The sequence below is a fragment of the Chironomus tepperi genome, unplaced genomic scaffold (assembly GCF_022539635.2).
Source record: "Chironomus tepperi strain 1889 unplaced genomic scaffold, CSIRO-AGI_Ctep_v1 contig_359, whole genome shotgun sequence".
In the NCBI taxonomy this organism is placed as follows: Eukaryota; Metazoa; Arthropoda; class Insecta; order Diptera; family Chironomidae; genus Chironomus; species Chironomus tepperi.
The window spans coordinates 3435515-3459874 of record NW_027226481.1 but is presented as its reverse complement, the minus strand read 5'-3'; the positions used below and the strand labels follow the sequence as shown (position 1 = coordinate 3459874).

Sequence of the window (24360 nt, the reverse complement as noted above, 5' to 3'; positions counted from 1 at the left end):
TGCCTCAACCAATTTCAAATCTGTTTTTTGATTATGGTGAGGAATTCCAGGCACAAACTTTTTGCGATATAACAAAACTTGCAATTGTGCTAAGTTTTGCTGAAAAATCCAAAAAACTGATTTTTCAATCTAAACAAATTCAATACATTCACACGTGAAAACGGTGTGAATATAATAATTTGCATAAATATCTCAAAAATTAATGCACACATATTTTCCGCAACCTTATCTTCCACCAAGTCACACAGAGTAAAAAAATTCATTCTTAATCCCCAGAAGCTGTTTACACTATAAAATTCTCAAAATAATCTCTACGAAGAAACTTTTTTTTTCCCTTGAAACTTTTTCCATACGTTAACTTCATTCATAATTAAAAGTCTGGAAAAAAGAAAGAGATGAATTAGACAAGGAATGAGAATCAAGACATGACACGATTGTGACACCGTAGAAATTTTTTTTTGTTCCTTATTCTTCATGCTCAAATCTGATTTTTATTTTCCCTTATTGCCATTATTTTATGAAGACACTGCTTATGTTTGCACTCAATAAATAAACACATGAGAGTCAACATCAGCATCAGCAGTAGCTTCATTGTTGGGTAGGGATGAGACACAAAACAGCAATGGAACAAAAAAAAAATGAAGGAAATTGAAAACGAACGCTACGATGCACAAAAGAGATTGCTTACAAAACAAATAAATAACTTAATGTTGTATAATCTACATTATGTGCACACACAATTACATTAAATGCATTGTAATTGAGTCATATGAGGATGCTTAATTCAATGAGAATTGTGTGGAAATTGAAGTTATTGTTTTTTTTTTTTTGTGTGTATTTTTCTCTCGTTCTCTTGAAATTTTTATAATGTTATATTAGGAAATGTTGATTGAACTGCGCACTGCGCAGCGAAATAACGAACTTTTAGAATTTGAAAATCTGTCGACGTCGAACTGAGTTTGAATTTTTCACAACCGTTATTTTTATTTGGAGTGATGGAAATTCTTTTTATTATTTTGAGGAGGCTTTGAAGTGAATTTGGTGAATTATGAATTAAAATTCATAAAAATTGTCTTAAAAGCCATTGGAATTTTTTGTCAAATAATTTTCAGTTTTGGTGCTAATTTGAGTTAAATTTAGGGGAATTATCTCCTGCTTAAGATGGCTCGGTAAGCTTTATTCATCAAATAATCGTCATTTTTGAGAGAAACTTTGCTAAACTTTAACTAATCTTTCAATTATGATGTCAGAAACTAACAACCTTCTGTACTCACAAGCTCATTCCTTGAGCACCAAAACCCCTCTTTGTGACATCAGAACTAAACAACCCAACAAATAATCATCAATAATATTGCATACTAACCCCCAATTTCCACCATTTCTTCTCATTCCAGATGCCAAAGTAGAATTATAGTCATCGCTATTTACACAATAAATACGCAAAGCCCAACCGAAAAATATAAAACATTTACAAATTAAAATATTATGTCGACACAAAGTGGAACAATAGGTAGAACGAATCGAGCTTTATCACTGACTACAAACCAAATGAAACGTCAACGATCGATAGAGTGGCAACAAGAGAAAAATTATAGTAGCAGCGAAGAGGAAAATGACCGCATTGGTGGACGTTTAAATAATAATGAAATAAACGTTAATAATCGAAAAAGTAATTCAAATACAAGTCCATCAAGGGATTCCTCGTCCGTACTTGCACAATTAATCGCACAAACACAACAGTTATCGTCAAGTGAGTATAAATTGTATTATTATGAATTACAGGATATGGTTTGCACGTATGATCCATAATGTAATAATTAAAATTGTTTCACGTCACATACACACACACACGACCCATAGAATTTGACCTACATTCTTACTTCACATTAAATTTTTTTTTTTTTTGCGGGACGTTCATCTCGTAAAAATGAGAATAACAATAATAGCAAAAAAAAGTTCGCTTTTGCTTCCTGTCGTTACGATTTTAATTGAATTTCTTGTGCTTCTCATTTTTACATCCTCACTTTTTTTTTGTGACAGTCCATAAACGGAACGAGGAAATCGTGCAGTAAAAGAAATGGCAACAATACATATAAATAAAGACTTGAGACTTACTAGGGGGTTGGTTGTTTGAGGTGAAGTTGTGGTTGCTTGTTGCCCTGCTTGATACGCACTTTGTGGCTTAGTAGTTTAATGATGGGACTGGATATTGGGTTGATGATGGAGTAGCTAAAGGGGTAATTGGGTGACAAACCTCACTTTTTGGGAGTATAATTCTAAAAGATTTGATAAAGCTTCCTGAAGAGCACAATGTAGTCGCTAGGATGACACGTCATACTCGCATTAACGTCAAGTCATAAATAGGGTTTGCTGAAGTCTCAATTTAGATGAAACTTCAAGACAGAGACTGTGTCCTATCCAGTATCGTTCACGAGAACTCGTAAGGTTGTCCTGACGGCTTCATTACGGTTGATTTGAGCCTGTTTTTACAGCAAATTCAAAATTGAAAACTGCTATACGATTTGCTGTCTATCAACAAAAGAATATTCAACTTCCCTTATTCCATCATCCCCCCAGGACCAAAAAAAAACTTGAAACACAAAACAAAAAATAAAGTGAAATAAAAAAACAAAAATAATAAAAATAATTCTGACGGCAATGTAGCATGGCTGTGAGGCATAAGAATTGCATTAATTTTATTACCAGAACATTTTCTTGTACCCCGGCTATCAATTTTCTATTTTTACACAATGATACATAATCATTTAAAGTTATGATCGTGACAAGATAGGAATCTTGTCTTCTTTGTGGTTTATATGAGAAGTTTTGATGTGTTGAGGATAGGGATGAGTTTATTGGGGTTGTAGTTTTGAGTGTATTTATGGAGGATAGACTATTTGCGATCGATAGTAGAATTTGGTGTACAAGACGTTACATCCCTGCATTTTCTGCATTTTAGATGCCCAGTCCTGCAATTTTCAGCTATCCCTAGTGCAAACGTGCATTTATTGTCTGCGGATCTGCAATTTAGGACGAACCCTAAAAAGTCATCCTTAACAAATTTTTAATTTAATATTAACCACAAATAAATCTTCAAAATTGCTCATCCATAGCCAAACCAATATTACAAAACATCCTAAAAACCCATAAAATTTTTAAAACCATACCCGAGTACATGGGGTGCACCCATCAACGAAATAAAAAAAATTTTAACTCAATTTTCCAACATGCCATTTAATCAAATTCCATTATATTTATTAGCTCATATCAAATTTAAATTCATAGCAATTTCGCACTCCCTCATGTCCACATGTATCTCCCTATACAACAACAAACAATATTAAAATAAATAAAAAGCTCGTCTCATAAACGATGTGTTTATAACCATCGTCCCAACACACATCGATATCGATAAATACATAAAAAATATTTTTTTTTTTATTGTTAATATATTTTCCAATAAATCGAATGGACATCCCTTTCTGCTGATACTTGAAGAAATTGAAGAAGGGATGAAATGAATGGGTTTTTTATGATGCTTATACTCATCATCATTCGACAAATTTATCTACTTCATTTCAATCACCCCTTGCTTCCCTATTCCTTCATCTTTTTCTTCATTTATGACTGCTTTTTTTTGTTAGATACTGGTCGATTGTGAGTCTTGTTATGTGTTGGTCTTCTTGGCACACAATTGAACAACTGGTTGTATGTGACTATGTTCCCATCAATGCATGTTCGGAAGAATCGATTATTCCATTAAAATATATTTTTTTGAAGTATTTATAGATTAGAGAATTGAGGATGGGTGTGGAATTGGAGGAATAGACGCATTTGTTGATTGAATTTCTAATGGTAAACTTGTGGGAAGGTTAAATGGGATTTTAAGGATAACTTGTGCAAATTGACTAAAAAATTTAGCAAATTAAGGTTAAATTGTATGAAATTAAGCAAAAGTTTAAACAAATTTCGGTAAATTGATTGAATTAAGCTTAAAATTGATTTTATTAAGCAATAACTTGAAGAAATTAGGCAAAAATTTGAGAAAATTAAGCTAAAATTTGATTAAATTAACGAATATTTGAGAAAATCGCTCAGATTTTTATAAAAGTTGATCAAAATAAACCAAAAATATGTGTAAATTAATCTAGTCTTCATCAAATTTGATAAAACCTTGATAAAACTTTTAATTTGTGGACATTCCACTACATAAACTGTAAGCACACTCAAAGTTCAGCTCAACCTTAACTTAACACGTGCTAAAATTCACAACGTTATCATCAAAACATTCTTTAATAAATCTCAAAAACATCATTACACTCATTAAATCACGTCTGCACTAAATTGATCAAATTACTCTACAAATAAACACAAACAGACAAACTGTTTACTTTCGACTGTGCATCATACGTATAAGAATCCCGTAAACAAACTGATGATGTATTTATGACCAGTCGAAAATAATAAAAAATCAAAAATTTATTTTTTTTTCAATTTTATGTCTTTTTTCTTCTTTCATTTTTAATGCTTACACCCAACATCCCCAGATGCTGAGAGATCATATCGTTCTGATTGTGAAACAGATGATGGCATTAGTATGGCAAATGACGGTGAATTTGTGAATGCAAGTAGCTCACAGCAGTTGACAAATCATACATCAAAAATGAAAAATCGCTCTCCGCTCGCCATTAGACAGTCGTCGCCATTTCCGAATGAAATGACCAACAGACGAATGCAACAGTACAATACTGCACAGGAGCGACTGAGGAATGGTGAGTTGAAAAAAGGATTTTTTATTGCTTTTTTAAGGATTTTTTATTGTTTGGGTTGGAATATTGAGGATGAATATAGATTGAGGAAAATTGAAGGGAAAATTCGAGATTTTTGACAAATTTTGAGATTAATTTCTTATGTTTTACTAAATTTTTGAGGTTATTTCACTAAATTTTGAGGTTAGTTTCTAGAATTTGAGCAAGTTTTGAAGAGAATCTAACCAAATTTTGAGAGGAATTTGTGGCTTCTTAAACGAATATCCAGAATTTGTGCAAATTATTAAGCAAATCTGACCAAATTTAACGATGAATTTTAGAAAATCAACCAAATTTTGAACTAAAATTCACGAATTTTAAGGAATTTTCGAGTATTCCGATCACTTCCTTTCATATTAATAATGTATACCCACCTCCATCTAAAAAAGTCAACAAAAAAAGCTCATAAAACTCTGAAAGAAATGACAACAAAGACACAAAACATTAAGCATACTAATCACAGTTCCTGAACAATCTTCATCTACGTTTTCTCATCTCAAACAGAAAAACTTTTCATCATCCAACAATTCTTCAATATCAAGCTTCATTTCCTCTCCGCAAACAAACTGTAATAATTCATACATTTGGTGCGGAAGTTGTGAACTTCTTCATCAACACACTTCACATATTTTTTCCATTCAAAACAAATTTCCTACCCAACTTTACTTACTTTGTACTTTATTATAAGCAACTGCATGTTAATCTTTAGAGTTTCCCATTTAAGTGTCACCAGAACACAAATAGAAAAACTTTCTCCTTTAAGTCATAAGAAAAAAAAATGTAAAATATTCTTTTGAGGTTAGACCAAACGAAAGTTTTTCAATTTTCTTGTCGCTTTTTCTTCTTTTCGTCTTTTTTTCGTCTGAAGTCTTCGCACTCTCTCACTTTTTTTTCTCGTGCCGAGAAGATAAAATAAGTAGTTTTGTGAGTCAATGCTAGAATTATATAATATATGTGAATGAAGCGCAGTTTTTGCTGAAATATAAACTGGGTTAATAGGTAATAATAAAAGAAATTGAGAAGGTCAACTGGAGCTTGTTTGTGCGGATATGTTCTTCTTTTTATTTAATTCAATTATTTAATATATTTTGCAGCGGAATATAAAATATGAACCTGAAGAGTTCAAGGCAAGCCTCAGTTGTTTGTTTTCATAATTTGCAGTTTCTGTCTGTCCCGAACAGCACAGGGTGTTTGCTAGGTTGCAGCTACGTCACTGTATTAACTGATTTTCGCAAATTTGACCTAAAGAAGCCGTTTTTGTTGATTTCGACACAAAAATGAGGTTCACCGCGTGTGCCACTCGGGTTACTTTTATAATCCTGACTCTATACAAAGATCGAGTCTCAGATAACCTCAAAATGGATCCATAAATCATTTAATAAATTTATCAAGCTATTCATTGTCTAAATCCAGTCATAGATTTATGTAATTGTAGTTATTTTACGACCAGACTAGACTCGACATCATTATCAATCAGACAATTAAGTAATCCAAAAAGGCAGTAAACAAAACAAACGGCCTTAATAATTAGAGCTACATAACAAAATGTTATTAGCACCTTGGGCTCATGTTTATGAATTTTGAAATAGATTTTTAGAGATGTTTGGCAATTAAGTCCGAAGAAGATCTAGATTTATACAATTGTAGTGTCTAGACTACCTTCTGTATCATCATTCAAAGCAAATTTTTAAAAACAACATGACTCAGATCATCTTCTTTGTGATTTATTGCACATGGTTACGAGGTCATGGATGTCATTCTCTTCCATTTCTCATCAGATTGTACTCAATGTCACATATCATCATAAAAAAGTCATTTAAATGTCAAACAGGTTCAGATGCACCTACACGCATTATTCATGGATGCCATAATGCAACGACCTTTCATATATTCTTATTTGTTTCTTTCATTGAATTAAATTTACAATTCAACTCATACTATGAATTAAAAAAATTGTTATTGTTCAGCTTTTGGTTTGTTTTTGTTTCAATTAACGAGACAGTTTGTGTGTTCAGAGTCACATAATATTAATTCTACATCCAAAAAAATTATTGTTGTTGTATACTTGGTTTTAAATTAAGTTGCACTAATATTTGGTTGATTTTGACAATTATATAGACATATTTTAGCGGTTGTGAGGATCCTTGTCATATGGACAGGACTCGATATTATTGTAGGGAGAGAGTCTTTTGTGGAAATCGACCAGAAATCCATCAAAAAAGTGATACAAATTTCCAGTCTGTTGAATAGACATTTAGCCATAGATGCCTTACAGTAGCACTTCTAGATTCACCTATTTATGGTTCAATACCCTATAATTTAGAGTGCATCATAGTCCAATTTCTGACCCCCTAAAACACATGTCTACGAACACTATTTCAAAGTATCAAATTTACTACACAATAATCTCACAAAACCACAAACGTCATAACATCACATCCCATTCAGTCAAACTGAACTCTGTACCATTCACAATGTTGATGTTCATTCGAAAAAAGTGCACCATGGAAGGAATATAATTTTTTTCTAGAAGACAAATGTCGCACACTCTTTGAATAAAATTTATATACACAGAGTCTTATCTTATCAGTAGTCAGAACGTAAAGCAGCACAAAAGAAAAATTTATTAATGTGAATAATACAAATAACAAAATTTTATTTTATTATAAAATAAAAAGTGTTGAAAAATTATTTTTTTTTTATGTTTGCACATATAACAAATACGAATATCCTTAGATACAATAATAAAGGTCACACAAAATAACATCATTTTTTTAGGAATCACAAATCATTAATCAGCGTCGTTGCCATATAGGTCGAAACCATGGTAGATGACCATGTCCAAGATCTGGCCGACGTCCCATTTGTTCTAATAGATTCACACTGCATTGGGCTGTAAATCCCATTGACATTCGTCGTTTTTGTTCATCGACTATTATTGGTTTGTAGTAATTTGGATCTTTGTATGGGAATCTGTCTTCATGATCGGCATTTTTTGATGGAAATTTTGATTTATCTTCACTATCAGGCATTTTTGTGGTTTGAGATTTTTTAGTCCTTTCAACTTTTATTTTATTTTTTTCAAAATGTCCTTTTTCAAATCCTTCACTTTTTAAACTTTTTTCAATCCTTTTTTCAATCAACTTTTAACTTTTTTTAATGATTTTTTTTATACGTCTGTCGCGTACGAGTTATAATTCAGTTCTAGTTTGACTATAGATTTTTTTACAAGCAACATACACGATATTTTTTACAGCGACAAATACGAAAATACAACGATTACGGAATTAAATATATGAAAACAACACAAGCAAAAACTTGAATGAAGTTAGGCTGATGCTTTTGTTGTTTACAAAATTTAGTTCCGGAAATTCTTAGAGATTAGGTTAATAAAATAAAATGTATTAAATTCTGGGAAATGATGTGAAATGGTCGGCATGTTAATTAGTGTAGACTGAACTAGAAAATGCTACCTGTGAAGCTGGGGAGCTTCAATTAGAGGCTTGGATTTTAAATATTAAAGCCGGTTGCTTGATATACTCTGTATTCTGGAAAATACTCTATGATATAGTCAACAGGATGACTTAGTCCTCATCTGTTGACGTAGATCTAGTGCATCATTAGACTCCATTTAAGGGCTTACCATTCAGCAAATCCCCTCTCATGTACCATTTCAAAATGCATAGCCTGTTGCATATATTCCAAAACTTGCTCTTTATTATGACCAAAAGTTATGAACTCTAAACAAGTAAATTAACTAGAATAAATGTAAATACTCGAGGAATTCACACAAGTTATGTTAAAATTGGAACAAAAATAACTTCCGTTTATAGTATTTGTAGTAAAAAACGTGCGAAACCTTAAAAGTCAAACTGAATCATCACAATTATTTGTACTATTTACTTATTGCGTATTGTGATTGATTATTATTACCGAATACTCAATTTTACTTCGCAATTCTCATATTATGTTCATATGCTGTCATTAAGAACTATATATTGAACCCAATTAGTGCAATCTTCTCCCAAATCACTATAGACGATTATTAAAATACAAAGGAAAACATGTGCGTTCGCGTGTGTGTTTTCTATTATGCTATTTTTAAGCCGATAAAAGTGCTGTGACCTTTGATATAGCAAACATATAAATTAATATGAATGTAGTGTTATTGTTGCAGTTTATACAACTGCACACATGAATTTTATTATTTACTCGTGTTGATTTTATGGCACTTTAATTTTTTATTCGCTTGATCAATCGAGATTCCGCGTATGAGGAGCAGAGGTTAGGCTCGTGAGATAGCTTGCCATTGAATTGGATGATTGAAGAAATTTTGAGGATTTTTTGGGAGTTGGGAAAGTTTATTATTTTATTTTTTGATAGCTTTATTGAGGATTGACTTGGAATTTTATTAATTTTTCATAGATTAGTAAATTTTGATGCTAATTGAATCCACGGCAAAATGTAAAGGCCTTCCACTATTAATATTCAGTATCCGTAAATCCAATTGACAGTCTAGTTGAATAGGAAAGTGTTAATTGCGGATGAATTAGAAGCAGAACATCAAGTTTACATTGAATAAGCCTTGATAATTTACTGTCATAAAATTTAAATCTTTATGGATTTAAGCAGTTCCTGATTTTAGTTGAATGTGCATTTATGCAATTTAGTAAGCCGGCTAGAATAATGAGCACCCGTAAAAAATACCCGGGATATGATTTATGTCAACATAAAATAGAAAAATACTAGGATTTTCTGGCATGCTTCCCATATGAATCAGACAGATTAAAAATATAGTTTGTTGATTGGGAAATACCTTAATTAAAATGAATGTTTTTGAGATTCTACAGCAAGTATTTATAGATAGTATTGCGAAATGAAATTACAGAAAAATAAAGATGAAAATAATAGCAAAAGTAGGTCAGTTAATTAATTCGCTGAATATCACGTAGCTTTCTGATGTAAAAATTGAGATTATTTGAATTAAGAAGGTGTGAATTACAAGATTCAGCAATTATCACAATGAAAATATTCAAAAATAAACAATCAACAAGATCATGAACCTCTTAAGTGATATATTTTCTCCACAAGTCTATCCATCCGTTCCACCTGATTTCTTTTTGTCAAAACTTACTCAAAATATTTATTTTTACCTCCTCTAATTGTTCACATAAATCAGTAACAATTATCACATTTAACTTATCTCAGCCACGCACGAGCCCTGACAATCATATGTTATCGCTCAACAACCTTGAAATCATTCAAAAACGCCCTCAAAAATTGTTTCGTGCTTTTTTCCACGACTCTTATTTCTTTATGAAAGAAATGTGTCATTGATAATTTGGCTTAATAGAAAAATTACACTTGAAAAGGTTTCGTGTGCGAGAACTTACAAATATTTACGATTGGCAATGCCAAAAAAAATATCTTTAGAATTTAAAACTTGTTGTGGATATGATAAACATATATTTTTTAAAAATATATCTATGGGACATTTTCGGCATGACAGCTCTACATTTTTTTTATATAATTACACATGTTGGATGTAAACATGTTTGCACTCGTGATGATGATGTTGATTAAAAATAGAGAAAAAAATATTTCCATTCAAGATTGTTTTTTCTCGTGGTAGTGTCGTCATGGAAGATTTTTTCATTCAGATACATACGTGAGTTGGGTGGCCAGACAGTATGAACTTATGGGGTTGAACTATACATCCTTAAGAAAATTTAGCGAACTCCTGGAAAATACACTTTTGAATCAGATTGGTTCTCCAGATTTGGTGAATCCGGCTTCAAGTCAGACTTATGCCTGCCTTGAGCTTAATTTTTCGCGTTTTCTACACCGTGTGCCTTCCAAAACTCTGGAACCTAAATTACAAAGCTCTCCCGAATATCACAAATTGGGTAATCGATTTAAAATTCACCCCTAGGCCATCGTAACTCTGAATTGGTGCAGTATTCAGCTCAAATCCGGCACCATACCAGAGTCACGTCGGTCTGGAGCAGGACTTGGACAGATTAACCATTTTGTGCTGCTCGAGTTCATAATAATATTGTAAAAATTCAGAAAACTTCAATTTTGCCCATATTTAGTCAATAATCTTCCCAAATCATAGCCATCCCACCTAACAAAACATTATCATTTCTAGATACTCGAATGATTATGATGACAACATAATAAGATATTGATATTATAATCTATAATATGTTTACTAGAAATTTGTTGATTTAATAAGGGTCAATGTAATATGTTTGACATTTCTATTAATGTTATGTTTTAAGGTGAAATTGCTATTGACAGGTAATGAGTCAATTCAATGAATTTTGTGCGATATTGTAGTTATGGCAACATGAATGTGTAGTCTTGAGGGTGTATTATGATGAATTTTTTGAGATTTCAAAGGAATTGGATTGTCAAGATTTGTGTGGGATTATTAATTAATTATGGTTAATATTGTCTGATTCGATATTAAGAATTCTTAAGTTTCATTGAGTAAAATGTCACTTAGTTCCTACATCTTATGGACTTATTAGCAATAATTCTAAATTTCATGAATCTCCTGCAACATCAATTCAGTCATGCACTACCATTCATCAAAAATCTACTAAAATTGTCATAAAAACTAGCACAAATCTTATCATCCCCTTAATAAATTATGATTCTCGTCATTCGCGACTTTATAATTAAAATGATGAACAACCTGTAGATTTAATCTCTAGCAATTTAGCCAAAACCCCCATCCAGAATGCAAAAAGCAAAGCACATTTCACAAATTAAGGAGCATAAAAAAAGTACGAAAATGGGTAATAACGACTTGAATGAAACTCGTGTGCGCTATCACCATGTAAAAAAAAGTTTATATTATTCACAAAAAAATGTTCATATTATCATAACGAGAGGTTGTAGAATAGAAAAGAAGACGACGATAAAGAGTCTCCGTGGAGATCATAAAACATAATTTCTCATTCACTTATAATAACTTTAAGTAGTTCCTTTTTTCCTATGAAACATTTTTTTTTTTATTATGGTCGCATGATAATTGACTGAATTGCACTTGTCGTCATTTAAACTTCAATTTTCTTACCTTACCTTGTAATGGAATATGTATGATGATAAAGAAGACATGAAAGATGGTAAAATTGCTTCCTTAGTGACCAGCATGAATGAGTTGATTTTATGATGAAAGTTTTTCGATGAATTTTCATGATTTTTTTTTTTCGGGGAATGACAATGTTGTTAAGGATACCTGTAATAGTGTATTGGGGATGGAAACTTAATTAATCGAAATTTGTGTTGCGAAATTAATTGTTTCGCTAATTCGCATTGAAGTAGGAGATTACTCAGTAGGGGTTGAGGTCCTTTGAGGGGATTAAGACTCTAACTTCTTTAAGATGCCCGTTTGGGTAGGTTGACCTGTTAATTAATCAAATTTCAGTTTCTAGCTCACTTACTTCTTACTTCCTTGGCTGGGGCGCACGAGGGCCCATTGCCGCGCATAGGGAATGTCTGAAGACAGCTCTATCCTTCGAAACCTTCTGCCAGTTCGGGATATTAAGGACTCTAGCGTCCAGGAAATCTTCGGTCTTCCTCGCGAGTTTCTAGCTCAATTTGACTCTGACTTAATGCTAGCTTGGGTTCGGCCTTGTGTCAAATTTCTGTATCGATTACCCAAATTGTGATTTTCGGAAACATTCCAAAATTAAAATTAAGTCTCAATTCTTTTGAACAATTTTAAATTATGTTAAAATTCATTGAAATGTTAATTTAGATTTTATCATTCCAAAAAAACCATAGAAACCTCAGTCAATACTCCCCCTACACTTCACCATTCACTACATTTCCTAACAACGAACTCAAATTCAAAGTGATTTCTTTTCTCAACATTTTCTATTCAGAGAATCTCAAAGAATCTTGATGACGATAAATTTTTAACTTGCAGAAATTTCTCCACTTCACAATTTTTGCAGACTTAAGAAAATTCTATCAGACATTTTTTTTTGTCATGCACACAGCATCATCATCATGTTTTATTCCGTCTGAGAAGATTATTACACCACAAAGTCTATAATAAAGATGTATTGCTATGGCAATATCATTTTGTTAAATTTAATGCTAAAGACCGAGGTCTGCTGTTTGAAGTGGTTGCGTTAAATGACGTTATTTATGGAATGCTCGAGGACTTTTTGCAATTTTTATGAGTCGGATTTGCATTTTGAGGAATAAAGATGCAGTTTTGTGGGGATGTGGATGAAGTTTGAGTTTAATTGAATTTAGAAATATATTTTGATGTCAAAATATAGTTTAGAAAACATGCTCAGGTCTTGTTACTTTAGTGATTGAAGCTGGAATTCGAATATTTTGCTCAAAGTCAATTATATTGTCAAAAAATGATTGAAACAACAAAGCTGACATTATCAAGACTTTCTTAATAATTTGTTCGATTTCTTCACAAATCTACTTGATGTTTTGAGTGTTTAAATTCGATTCAACCTCAATTTTTCTTCTTTTACATCCAAAACAAACATTTTCAATATTTTGCACTCAATACACTTCAAAAAATCTTCTCAATTTCTCAGTCATCAATCCAATCATCTCAAAACTTCTAAATCCAAAAAATATATAACAAAATTTCAAATCAAACACCAAATAAAATAACAAATCGCCCCCATTTCACAGATTTTTATCAATTCAGGTCCTAATATTTCCTATTCCATCAAAAAATCAGTCTTATTCAATGATCGAAAATTAAGTTAATAACTTCACTTTTGGATCTTTTCAATCGAGGAAAGAAAATAAAAATGTATATAAAAAGTTTCACTTTTTCTTGATGTTGAGTTTGGATGGAAAAATGAAATGAAGAAAATACATTAAATGTAATAAAAATATTTTTTTATTGGTGTCCTTGTGGAGAATTTTGTGAGGAATTGTTGATTTTGCATTTGTTTTTGGATTTACTAGAAGTTTTTATCGGAAAAATTTGGATTTTGGGGGTTTTTTGACTTAAAATCGGCTCGACCTAAGTCAAGTTTAGTTCACACTAGTTGATATTGTCTGAACCGCCTTGGTCGGCTTTCTACTTTGAATTAAGGAGCCAACAGTGTGTAAATTGATGCTTCATGACAGTACAGAATGTACAACAAATGCTGTAAATCCAGTCAATATGTCCCAAAAGATTATCGGGACTTAAAACGGGAATCAATTGAGATTTCTCGGTCTCAGTCTAGGTCTAGGTTCCAATATTAGATATTATATCTCACTTCCAAGACACCCAAAAATTCTGACAAAATTCACCCTCAGAACTCCAATAAAAAACTTTTTTATTTGTTCTACACAAAAACCATGACATCATAGGAAAGTAAAATTTTCAGCATTTATCGGGGCTAAAAGCAATTTTTTTCATCTCATTGACGTCAAAAATGAAATTTGTCCTCTTATAACTTATTTGTTCTTATTAAATTTTCCAACTGATTCAATTTTCGTCAAAAAGAAAATTTCCTTTTTCCATAATTTGATTTATGTGACTCAAATTTTTGCTTTTTATTTCTATATCCTACAGGTGATTCAATATTCACAGCCGGCAAGCCAGCAATTTTAACAAATAATACGCTAATACGCGGTAGTAAAGCTTTAAATAATAATCGTCGTCCGATAACGTCTTCAAGTAGTACAATATCATCGCAAAGCACGAACAATGAGAATGTACGTGGATGTAACAATGAAAAAGAGCGGAAGGATAAAGGAGGCAAAGATAGCATGCAACAACGTTACATGATGGATTCAGGTAATTAGCGAATGAGAGTATAAAAAAAAAACTGTTGGCAATTAACAATCTGTCTGTGTGTTCATTTATTATATTTTACATTCATTCATTTGTTTGCTTTTTTGTGTCGTTATTTTTTATTTTTTCATCATTCATATTTGTTTTGTGAGAATGTTGGAAATGCGGTGGAGGATTTTTCACTGATGACTTACTTCTTATGTTTAGTATGTTTTAATTTTGAGTTTTAAGACTTTTAGTTGTGTTTAAAGATGCAAGTTATGAACAATTTGACACAAAATTGTTTAGGTAGGAGCTCGTTCTAGTTTGTTCTTAGGATAGTAGTAAACAGGGTCCGATTTCAAGTTATTTGAGTGCTAGTCTACACATCTAGAGTGGTCTTAAGTAGCTTTAAATGATATAGTTAAGTTTATTCAAAATACAATCTCTAGGATCAATTTTAAAATGAATTATACCTCAATTAGGATCTTATTCAGAGGAAGGATGTTGAAGGTGTCCCTAGAACACCTCACATCTCCTCTTTTGGATACATTTTTCCATTTTAATAGGGGTTTTATATTAAAATATCCTAAATCAAACCCTACACCCCTCTCAAAAAATCTCTTGCTACATCCCTGGTCTCAATGACTTATACGTCTAATTTTAGAACAAATTTTCATAAGAAATATAAAAACTTTCAAATTTTCTAATAAAAAGCTAAAAATATCCATTGAAAAGTCCTCCATCCAATTTCCATAAATTATCAATACATGAAAATACAATTTAAACACCACAAATCATGCAAACTCATGCAGAAAATAATGTTAATATAATGGGTAGCAATCACGATATGTCAAATACATAATTTCTTTTTTTACGATGGTTATCTGAATAGCGGATATGCAATAATTACTGAATTAGACTTTTGCTGATTTTTGATAATTGTGTGAGGGTTTATTCATTTGTGATGGTAAAGCTAGATGGGTAGAGGGAACTAGAGGGATCTAGTCAAGGAATGAGAGAGACCTAGATGGGTTGAGACCTAGCTAGGGACCAAGTCAATTGGGTTTAAGGGTGTGATGATCAGATTTCTCACATTTTGTTATTAAATGATTCAATTTTTTAGTATTTTTGAGGACAAATTCCAAGCTTAGCTCCTAGATTTAGCTATAGTACTGCTTAGGTAACCCCAACACAAGGCCAAACTATAAGAAATTCTATAAAATATAAGAAAATTTTCAAACAAATAATACAAATAAAACAGCTCAAAAAGACGTCATTTTAGAACAACCCTTAAATAAATTTCATGTCGTGTCGACTTTTTCGTTAAGTTTTTGACTATTTGGAATGAGAATTAAAGGAAATGTTGAACAAAATAAAAGTGTTGATATTAATTTGGGAGCTTAAGGATATTTGGAGTTTTATACACAATGTCAGGTGTTATTTGTGAAGGTGTTTAGAAAGTTTTATAACTATTGTACTTTTAGGGGCTTCGAGCAATTTTAAGAATTTTATTTTTACAATAACTTCCTCAAAATTCAACAAAACCAATGAACCAAACTATCATAAAATATCATGACAGCAAAAATGTGTCAAAAAAAAATAATTCTCATAATAAATCCATTTAGAATAACTTTATTAAAAAACGCTCAGTCAGCGCTGTCTAGCAAAAGTCTAGAAAAATAAAAAAAATCAATTTTCATGATAAAAAGTTCAAAAAAAAAATCCTCGCTTAACAAAATTTTCTGTTTGCATTCCGCTCGCATTATCATTTTTTTCTGAATAAATAAATTTTGTGCTTACACAGAATTAAGATAATTCCATCAGATAATTATCATAATCATCAATTTTACTCATCTTGTATTTAATGCATGAATTTTGTGATTATTTATAATCGTGTTTATTCATTTACGAACATAACTTTGAATACATAAACATAAACAATTGAGAAAATTAACATCATTAAATTATGTTTTGATGTGAATTAAAAAAAACTTTAAAAAACTTTGCATTATCATCATCATCTCTACTGTATCATCAGCATTAATGTAAACATTTCATCGCACACTCATTGGCTCAAAAAATAGAATTTTGTAGAGGGGTTTGACACTATGGAGGGGTTTTGATAAGAAATTTTGAATTTTTCTTGTTTTTCAAGATTTTTTTAAATTTAAAAATTAAAAAAAATAATTCAATTCTTTCAAAAAATTTCAAGTTTCATCATTTTTAACAGATTTTTGCAATTTTTAAATTTTTTCAATTTTAAAAATTCAAAAATTTTAATTTTATAACTCAAAATATTCAATTTTAAACATTTTGAATTTTATAAAATTGAATTTTTTTTAAAAATTTAAAATTAAATTCAAATCCATGTCCCACAAGTGCCAAACCCCTTAGCAACAATTCCAAAAATCCATTCTCTCTAGTAAACAATTTCATTTACATCACATCGATTTTTTGTTTTTCATATTTCGTCTCTTTTATTTTATTAATTCCTCTTTATTCGAAAATTTTTGGCATAACACTTCGTGACATGATGGAATCAAAACATAACAAAATTGTATATCTGAATAACAATAAGAATAATAATAATACTTGTGGTGTGCTCAACAAGCATTCGCATATATTAACACATATGTTGTCGTTCCTCATCAATCATAGATAGGGTAATAAGGAAGTTGTGAAGGATTTGGTGGAGGTGTTTAGGGGCGCATTTTTTTGAGGTTATTCAAATAAGTTTTGGGTAGGCAAAACAGAAATTTCGAGAAATTTGTAAGAGAAAAATCAATTTTAAATGCTTTAAATTTAATAATTTCAACTTTTTTTTTAAATTTAAATTTTTTAAAAATTGAATTGAATTTTTTTTAAATTAAATTAAATTAATTCAAACTGGATTGAATTTTTTAAAAATTAAATTGAATTTTTCAAATTGAATTTTTTTAAATTTTCATTTAAATTTCATTTCAAGCTTCAAAATTTAAAATTTGTCAAAATAGATCAAAATTATTTAAAATAAATTTAAAAATTTGAACTTTACAAACTGAGACATTCAAAATTTAATAAATCAACACATTTAAATATTTTAGCTAATAATCAAAACTACTCAATGGTAAAATTATTCCTCATATCCACAAAAACTCATGTCGTGTTTATTCATTCGCCATTTTTAACATAGAACGAGTTAATTTTCACAAAAATTCTCAAGCATAAATTTTATTTTCCATCCACAAAACTTGAGATATTTTTCATATTTTAATTCCATTCATTTATGAGACGCACATAAGTACTTTATGATATGCTGTTTCCGTAAAAATAAAAAAAGATTAATTCATGAAAATGTAAAATTTTCCACCGAACGTTGTTGTTTTTGATGTTGAGTCATTGTACAACTGATGAAGAATTTTTGTGAATTATTTCGCATATATTTTCACTAAATGTCAGGGAATTATATCATGTGGGTAGGATTTAAGTTATGTGGTGTATGGAAATATAAACAGATTGGAGGTAGGGAGGTGGATTGACTGGATGTGGAATTTAAATAGGAAATTTTGAGTAGAAATCTAGAAAATAATCAATTATTTTGAAGTTATGGCATTTTGTGGATGTTTTGGAGATGACAAAAACCTGAATTTTGATGTTTTCTGCTTTAAAGCTACAAAATTTGTCGATAATTTCACTTAAAAATCATTCTAATCAATAATTTGGGATTGTTCAAAAATTACCTAACGTCTCCCCTAAGTGAGGGTCCCTTGAGCTTCAAGTAATTCCTAAACATTCCCTTATCATCCATTCAACATTCTCCATCCTTTAAAATTCTTCGTCATTTTTAATTTCATCTTTTTTTCTTTCTCTAAAAAAATCCAATTTCCAAAAATTTCTCCACACATGATTGATAGCTTTTGAAAAATTCCATTACTGATATGTAAAATAAGTCTCATAAATCTTCGATCAGCGAATGGAGCTTTGAGATTAGCTTTCAGATATATAAAAGTATGCTTTAAGCACACAAAGTTTTTTTTTTTTTTTGACGAGATGAAAAGTTTGGAGAAAAAATTCAATAAAAAAAAATTGTTCTGAAGTTTGGAGTGATTGTTGAGAAATGAGACGTAAAAGAGTTATTGGAAGAGTTTTTTAACGGATTTATGGGCGATTAGGGATTTAAGGAATGGTAAATTTTGATTTAAATTGTCTGAGCGATTATTGCAGGATTATGGACGAGTTTTGAATAATTTGAAATGAGGTGGAAACTGATTTAAAAGGGAATTTTGAATGTTATTAAAATGGACACTTAAAAATCAAATTTTCTTCTAATAAATTCAATAAATTTTCAATTTTAATAAATTAATTTGTAGACTAAATTAAAATAAGCAGGGATTCCATAATACGTAATCAAAAATTATCCCAAACGCTCGTAATTGTCATTAAGTCTAACAAGATTTGACTTTGTAAATCTAAATCTCATCTTAAATCACTTGAGATGTATTGCGTTAAACCTTGAAAAAGTAAAATGAGAGGCAAGTTAGGGAGACATCTGGAAGCTTTGTATGGTTTTACTTCCTGGTACTCTAATGGAAGATATTTTAGAATTTGATCCAGTTTCAATACTGGCACAATAATTTGAGACTAGTCAGGAGCAACCTTGTTGCTATAACAGCTCTACGTATTTGCGAGGGCAACAATATGCCGCCGTATTAAAAGACAGACTCTATAAAATCCTAAAAACATCGTCTCGGCTAATCGAGATCCATTTTTACGGCGATAAATCCTATTCACAGCATTGTGTTGCTCGAGCTGATCAGTCTTTGCCCATTCTAATGAAAATCAATTCTTAGTACAAATTTTGCAATTAAAACTCACTTTACATCCATCCAGCATTAGTGCTTATCACAACTAATCAAATTATTTAAACTTGACAGACACTAGACAACTCACATTATCATGTCTTACATACTCCATCATCGTAAATCACATGCTAAATTATATTTCGACTTTAATTTAAATCAAGTGAGAGTCACGATTGAGTTAAGTAAGAGAGAAAGAAGGAAATGAATATAGAATGAAAATTGCGCACGAGAATCATTCAATTACAAGCCATTGTACCGTATAGACTGAATAATAGAATAAAATAATATCATGAGATTCACAGTTGTTTTCGTGCTTCTCCTGTTACTTGAAAGTGCTGAATTTAAAGGCGGTCGAGGAGGTGGCGGTGGTGGCTTTAAATTATTCTCATTCAAGAAATCGTCAAGCAAAACGGCGAAGACAAAACAAAAGCAAATTTCTCGTGTACCCGCAAAAGCGACTGAAAATGATGTCAATAATGGAAATAAATATTTTAATCGTGACGTGCCATTCACACAAAAGGATTATGGGATGATTTTCTCAAAAGGATTATCAAGAAATTCTTATATTTATAATAATTATTATCGAACGCATTCCAAGACAGCAGGAATCGCACAATTTCTCACAAATGCTCTTTTCTTTCGAGCTGGCATGAGAATTGGACGAGATCTTAACAATCAGTATGATGAATGGAATGAAGATGATGATAGACGATGGAGAATGACTACAAAAGCTCCGTATTTTGAAAACAAAATTCCTGGTGAGCCTCATTTTAGTGGTTCTTATTTATTTTGTTCATTTGATTGCTAAAGGCAGTCAAGAATGATGGGAAATTCTTTTGGTGTGGATTAGGCATTTTAGTGAAGGAAGTATTTTGGTGAAAATGTTTTGACATGAGCTAAATAATGTTGTATGTTGATTAAATCATTTGGAAAATATTTCCATTGAAATTTTTGAGTTTTGAGTTGTGTTTTTTCTTGGAATTGGATTTTGTAACTTAATGAGAGTATATAGCAATTAGGATTGAGGAAGTTATCTCTTAAAGTGTAATACAATGAGCATATTGCGAGTCCTTTTCATATAGACAGCTCTATATAATAATTGTAAAAGATTTCCAGTGGGAATCTGACCCACGGACTCATAAAAGAGTTATACAGACATCCGGGATGCTGCATAATCACCCGGACACTGAGGCCTTATGTTCGAATAGTCAGATTCGTTTGCATTGCTTGATATTCTAAATTTCAATCAGCTCAGACACTCAGTATTCCTCAGAATGAAACTACAATCAGCCTCTTATATATTCTGCAATTTTAGTCAGCATAAGGGTAGTTCTTGTGTAAAATTCATTCCGATTTGGCACTAAAATGAGGCTCAAACCATTTTGCCACTTTTGTTTCCTCACTGAGGTTGAGAGGCTGAGATTTACATGCACATCGTAAGCCCGAGGCAGTATTTACATTATTGAGGCTCCATAAAGTGTCAACCGCAATTGCAAATTTTTTAAAATTAAAATTTACCTCAGAAATGACATGAAAGAACGCTTAAGCAATACTCATGTTATGAAGCTTCAACAGCTACATAAGATATTAATCCAGAACGTCAACCTCAAAACACAATTTTCACTTGAATTTTTAATTCACAAAAATAACCTACCGCACCAAAAAAATTCATCGAAAAAGCCCCAATAAATTTTACACACAAGTTCCATCGCTTCGGTAAAATTTTTAACCTTAGCACTTCCGAAAGTGTTTTATAGTTCAAATTCATGAATATTCAAATTCAAAAAACAATAATTCTATTTTCTAGGAACACGAAAAATTCTCCCCGCATCAGCAATAGACGGTGCTGCAACAGCATTCGGATTAGAGTCATTACTCCCATTAAATATTCCACCAAAAAGTCCACTAATGTATTGCACAAATTCACATGAATTACGACAAAATCGAATAAAATTGAACGGGACAATTTATTCATGTGCGAATGAGAAAATTTCAATTGACTGTACGGACACGAGAATTGAATGCAATGTCGAATGTAATTTTAATAATAAAATTTTCTGCATTAATGAAACTTTATATACAAATGTTGAAATTTATTGTAATACATCCAAAAATGACGTCCTTGAGTGCAACTACGGTCAATTGCCAAACAATTTGGCATCATTTATACCAACAACATCACCAACAGTCGTACAAAATAAAGGTCAATCGGGTTTAAAGAGAATCTACAATTATTTTATGGATCTTATTGGATTATCGACAGACAATAATAAAAATGCTGACTCAAATGTTATAAAATCAAATTGGATACCACAAGCTCTAGAGATTCCACCTGAACCAATAACAACACCTGAGCCACACATTTATCTCGTAAAGTCTAATGATAATAAAGTAATGTGGCACTACTATCGTTCATTATCCGACATTTATCTTCGTTCTGAAAAATTAAATGTTCCTATGAGCTCATTTGAGAGAAATAATGTGAGAAGTTTTACAATAACTGAGTATAATAATATGAAAGCGAATGGTGAAGTTGCGGATTTTTGAGGAAGCGCACACAAAAAGGAAAAAAACTTTTTTTTCTCATTTCTCCATCTCTGAACAAAAAAAAAGTTTCATTACAGGAACGAATTTGGAATCGATTTGGCTGTGAATAATTCAGAAAATATGTGGATGTGGTTAAGGCGTGGGGGGAAATGAGGGATCTATTTAGAATTTGAAGTTTTAATGGAGTTTTATTGTTAATATTTATGAGAATGGGGATTGCATGCTATTGGGGAGTTTATAGGAGGGATAAGGCAGTGATTTAAGTCTTGATTAAATTTATTGGAGTTTTTCTGTTTGTTTTGGGTTTAAGAATTAATTTTAAATGTTTTTTTGGGGGCTGTAAGAGGAATTCCCATTGGAAATGAAATTGATAGGCTTTGTGTAGCTAGGCTTGATCCTTAGGCTACCCTCAATTCTGAGTATTGAAGCTAATATGTCGATTTCTATGGAAATTACTGATTAATGATCGCAATCAGCTCAATTTTGAACATTGAACAGTTTTGGAAGCACTTTCTCGATTTTTCTATGGACTTCCTTCATAAATTGACCTTAATGATAGCCACCTAATCTTATCAACCTCAACTCCTTAAGCTTCAAATCAAAATTAATTTAAAATGATCGAATTTATTATTTTTTATTATCAAAAACACATTTAAGTCCCCCACCAAAAATCATCAACTAGATAAGCGTAACTTTTCACTAAAAACAATATAATCAAAAAAAGTAAACAATTTTTTTGTTTAAATTTCGTGAAAAAAAAATATATAATTCAAGTACATACAATAAATCTGTTTATTTTGATAAACTCAACTTGACATTATTATTCTTTTTATTTTGTTGTGTATCAACGCTGACGGAGTCTAACACAATTTATCAAACAAAAGGCATGAAAAAAACATCAAAAGCTTCCCTAAAAAAATTTACTACATTCTTCGTTATTTCATTCACGCATCGTGTTGAGAGACACACATCAGATTAATAATGTCATGTTATTAAATCATGAATCATGATACATCTTGTTGTCAAATTCAATTTTTATGAACATCGTGGAGAGATGAGGAAAATTAAATCCAGTTTATGATTTTTTTTTTGTTGAAGCTATGGTGGAATTTCTCATCCATCTAGTTAGTGAGATAGCTGTATGTTCAGTTAGATATGAAATTTATCATAGACAAAGTAATATGCTGGGTTGGATTTTATGGAATATTATCGTACAAGTTAATGTAGGCTTGATAAGACACAGACTTAAAGTTGGGAACTAAGGACTTAAAATTGATTCAATTTTGAAGCAGTGACTTAGAATTTAGTAAATTTTAAAGCAGTGACTTAGAATTGAGTTAATTTTGAAGCAGTGACTTAGAATTGAGTCAATTTTGAAGCATCGACTTAAATTTCAGTCAATTTTGAAGCAGTGCCTTAGAATTGAGTCAATTTTGAAGCATCGACTTAGAATTGAAGCATTGACTAAAAATCAAATCAATTTAAAAGCAATGACTAAAATTTGAGCCTCAACAATCCAATTCAAAATTCAATTCCATCACCATCAAATGTCAATGCCCTAAATCTGCCCCTGAATGGCGTCCACCCTCACAACAAATTCCTTTCAACTTCACATCCGTAAAATTTTCATTTATCGTTTTATTTCAAACAGAAAAACACAGTCGAAAAAACAAAGAAAATACTTTATTTTTTTCATGTATCTAGGCATGATTGCATGCTCAACAAGCAATACAGACATACACACTCATATTCATATCAGAAAAAAAAACGAACAACAACACATGTTGTCGCTACTCATCAATCATAAAATCATGAAATCTAATCTCATTCATCATGTCAAGGCAAACAATACGTTAATTGTCACATTAAAATGTATATTTTGAGTACATACACATGTTTAAAGGCGGATACTTTTATGTCATAACTTCATATAAAGTTATAGTTTTGATGATAATATTTTGTGAATCTTCTTTGATTTACTGCCAGTGATTTGACTATCAAGATATTTTAGATTTGTGTGATATGATTAAGTTGAGGGTGCTTGATATAAATTGATATCAATTTTAGTTTAGATTGGATTTTGAAGGTCTTTTTTTGGACTTTGGTGTTGAATGAGGAGCAATCTAGAAGTTTTATTTAAACTAGTTAAGGATCAGTGCTTTGGGATTAATGAAAGAGGTTTAGTGGAGCCTTGAAAGGTCCACAGGAGCCCTTAAAAGTTCCACAGGAGCCTTCTTCATTTGTGTCACTCAAGAAACCCCAAAAAACCTTCAATTCATCCAAAATTTCAAGAAATATTCACAAATATGCTCATTTTTGTGAATCCTTAATACACCTTTCATCAGAATTAATCACAAAATTCCGAAGATTCAGCAAAAAATCTCATTTTTGCCAGCTTTTA

General features: G+C 31.1%; 2 protein-coding genes across 4 annotated transcripts in view; both read left to right on the top strand.

Annotated features, from left to right (window-relative positions):
• LOC139094911 (teneurin-a-like) overlaps positions 1-24360 on the top strand; it is a 246051-nt gene that overhangs the window by 160536 nt on the left and 61155 nt on the right. For all 3 annotated transcript variants that reach the window (XM_070646145.1, XM_070646144.1, XM_070646146.1), the window contains exons 6-8: positions 1395-1750; positions 4548-4772; positions 14368-14592. In XM_070646145.1, coding sequence (XP_070502246.1) covers positions 1486-1750; positions 4548-4772; positions 14368-14592 — 715 coding nt within the window. In that variant the 5' untranslated portion in view covers positions 1395-1485. The remainder of the gene's footprint in view (positions 1-1394; positions 1751-4547; positions 4773-14367; positions 14593-24360) is intronic.
• On the top strand, positions 18655-22642 carry LOC139094914 (uncharacterized). Its single transcript, XM_070646151.1, has 3 exons — positions 18655-18736; positions 19485-20170; positions 21220-22642. The coding sequence occupies exons 2-3, from the start codon at positions 19702-19704 to the stop codon at positions 21957-21959; spliced, it is 1209 nt and encodes a 402-aa protein (XP_070502252.1). The 5' UTR covers positions 18655-18736; positions 19485-19701; the 3' UTR covers positions 21960-22642.

Bases quoted from the DNA above. Each gene is read 5' to 3' on its own strand.
- LOC139094914 (XM_070646151.1), top strand. From the start codon at position 19,702: ATGAGATTCACAGTTGTTTTCGTGCTTCTCCTGTTACTTGAAAGTGCT. The intron at 20,171-21,219 runs GTGAGCCTCATT...TCTATTTTCTAG, and splicing joins TTTTGAAAACAAAATTCCTG to GAACACGAAAAATTCTCCCC.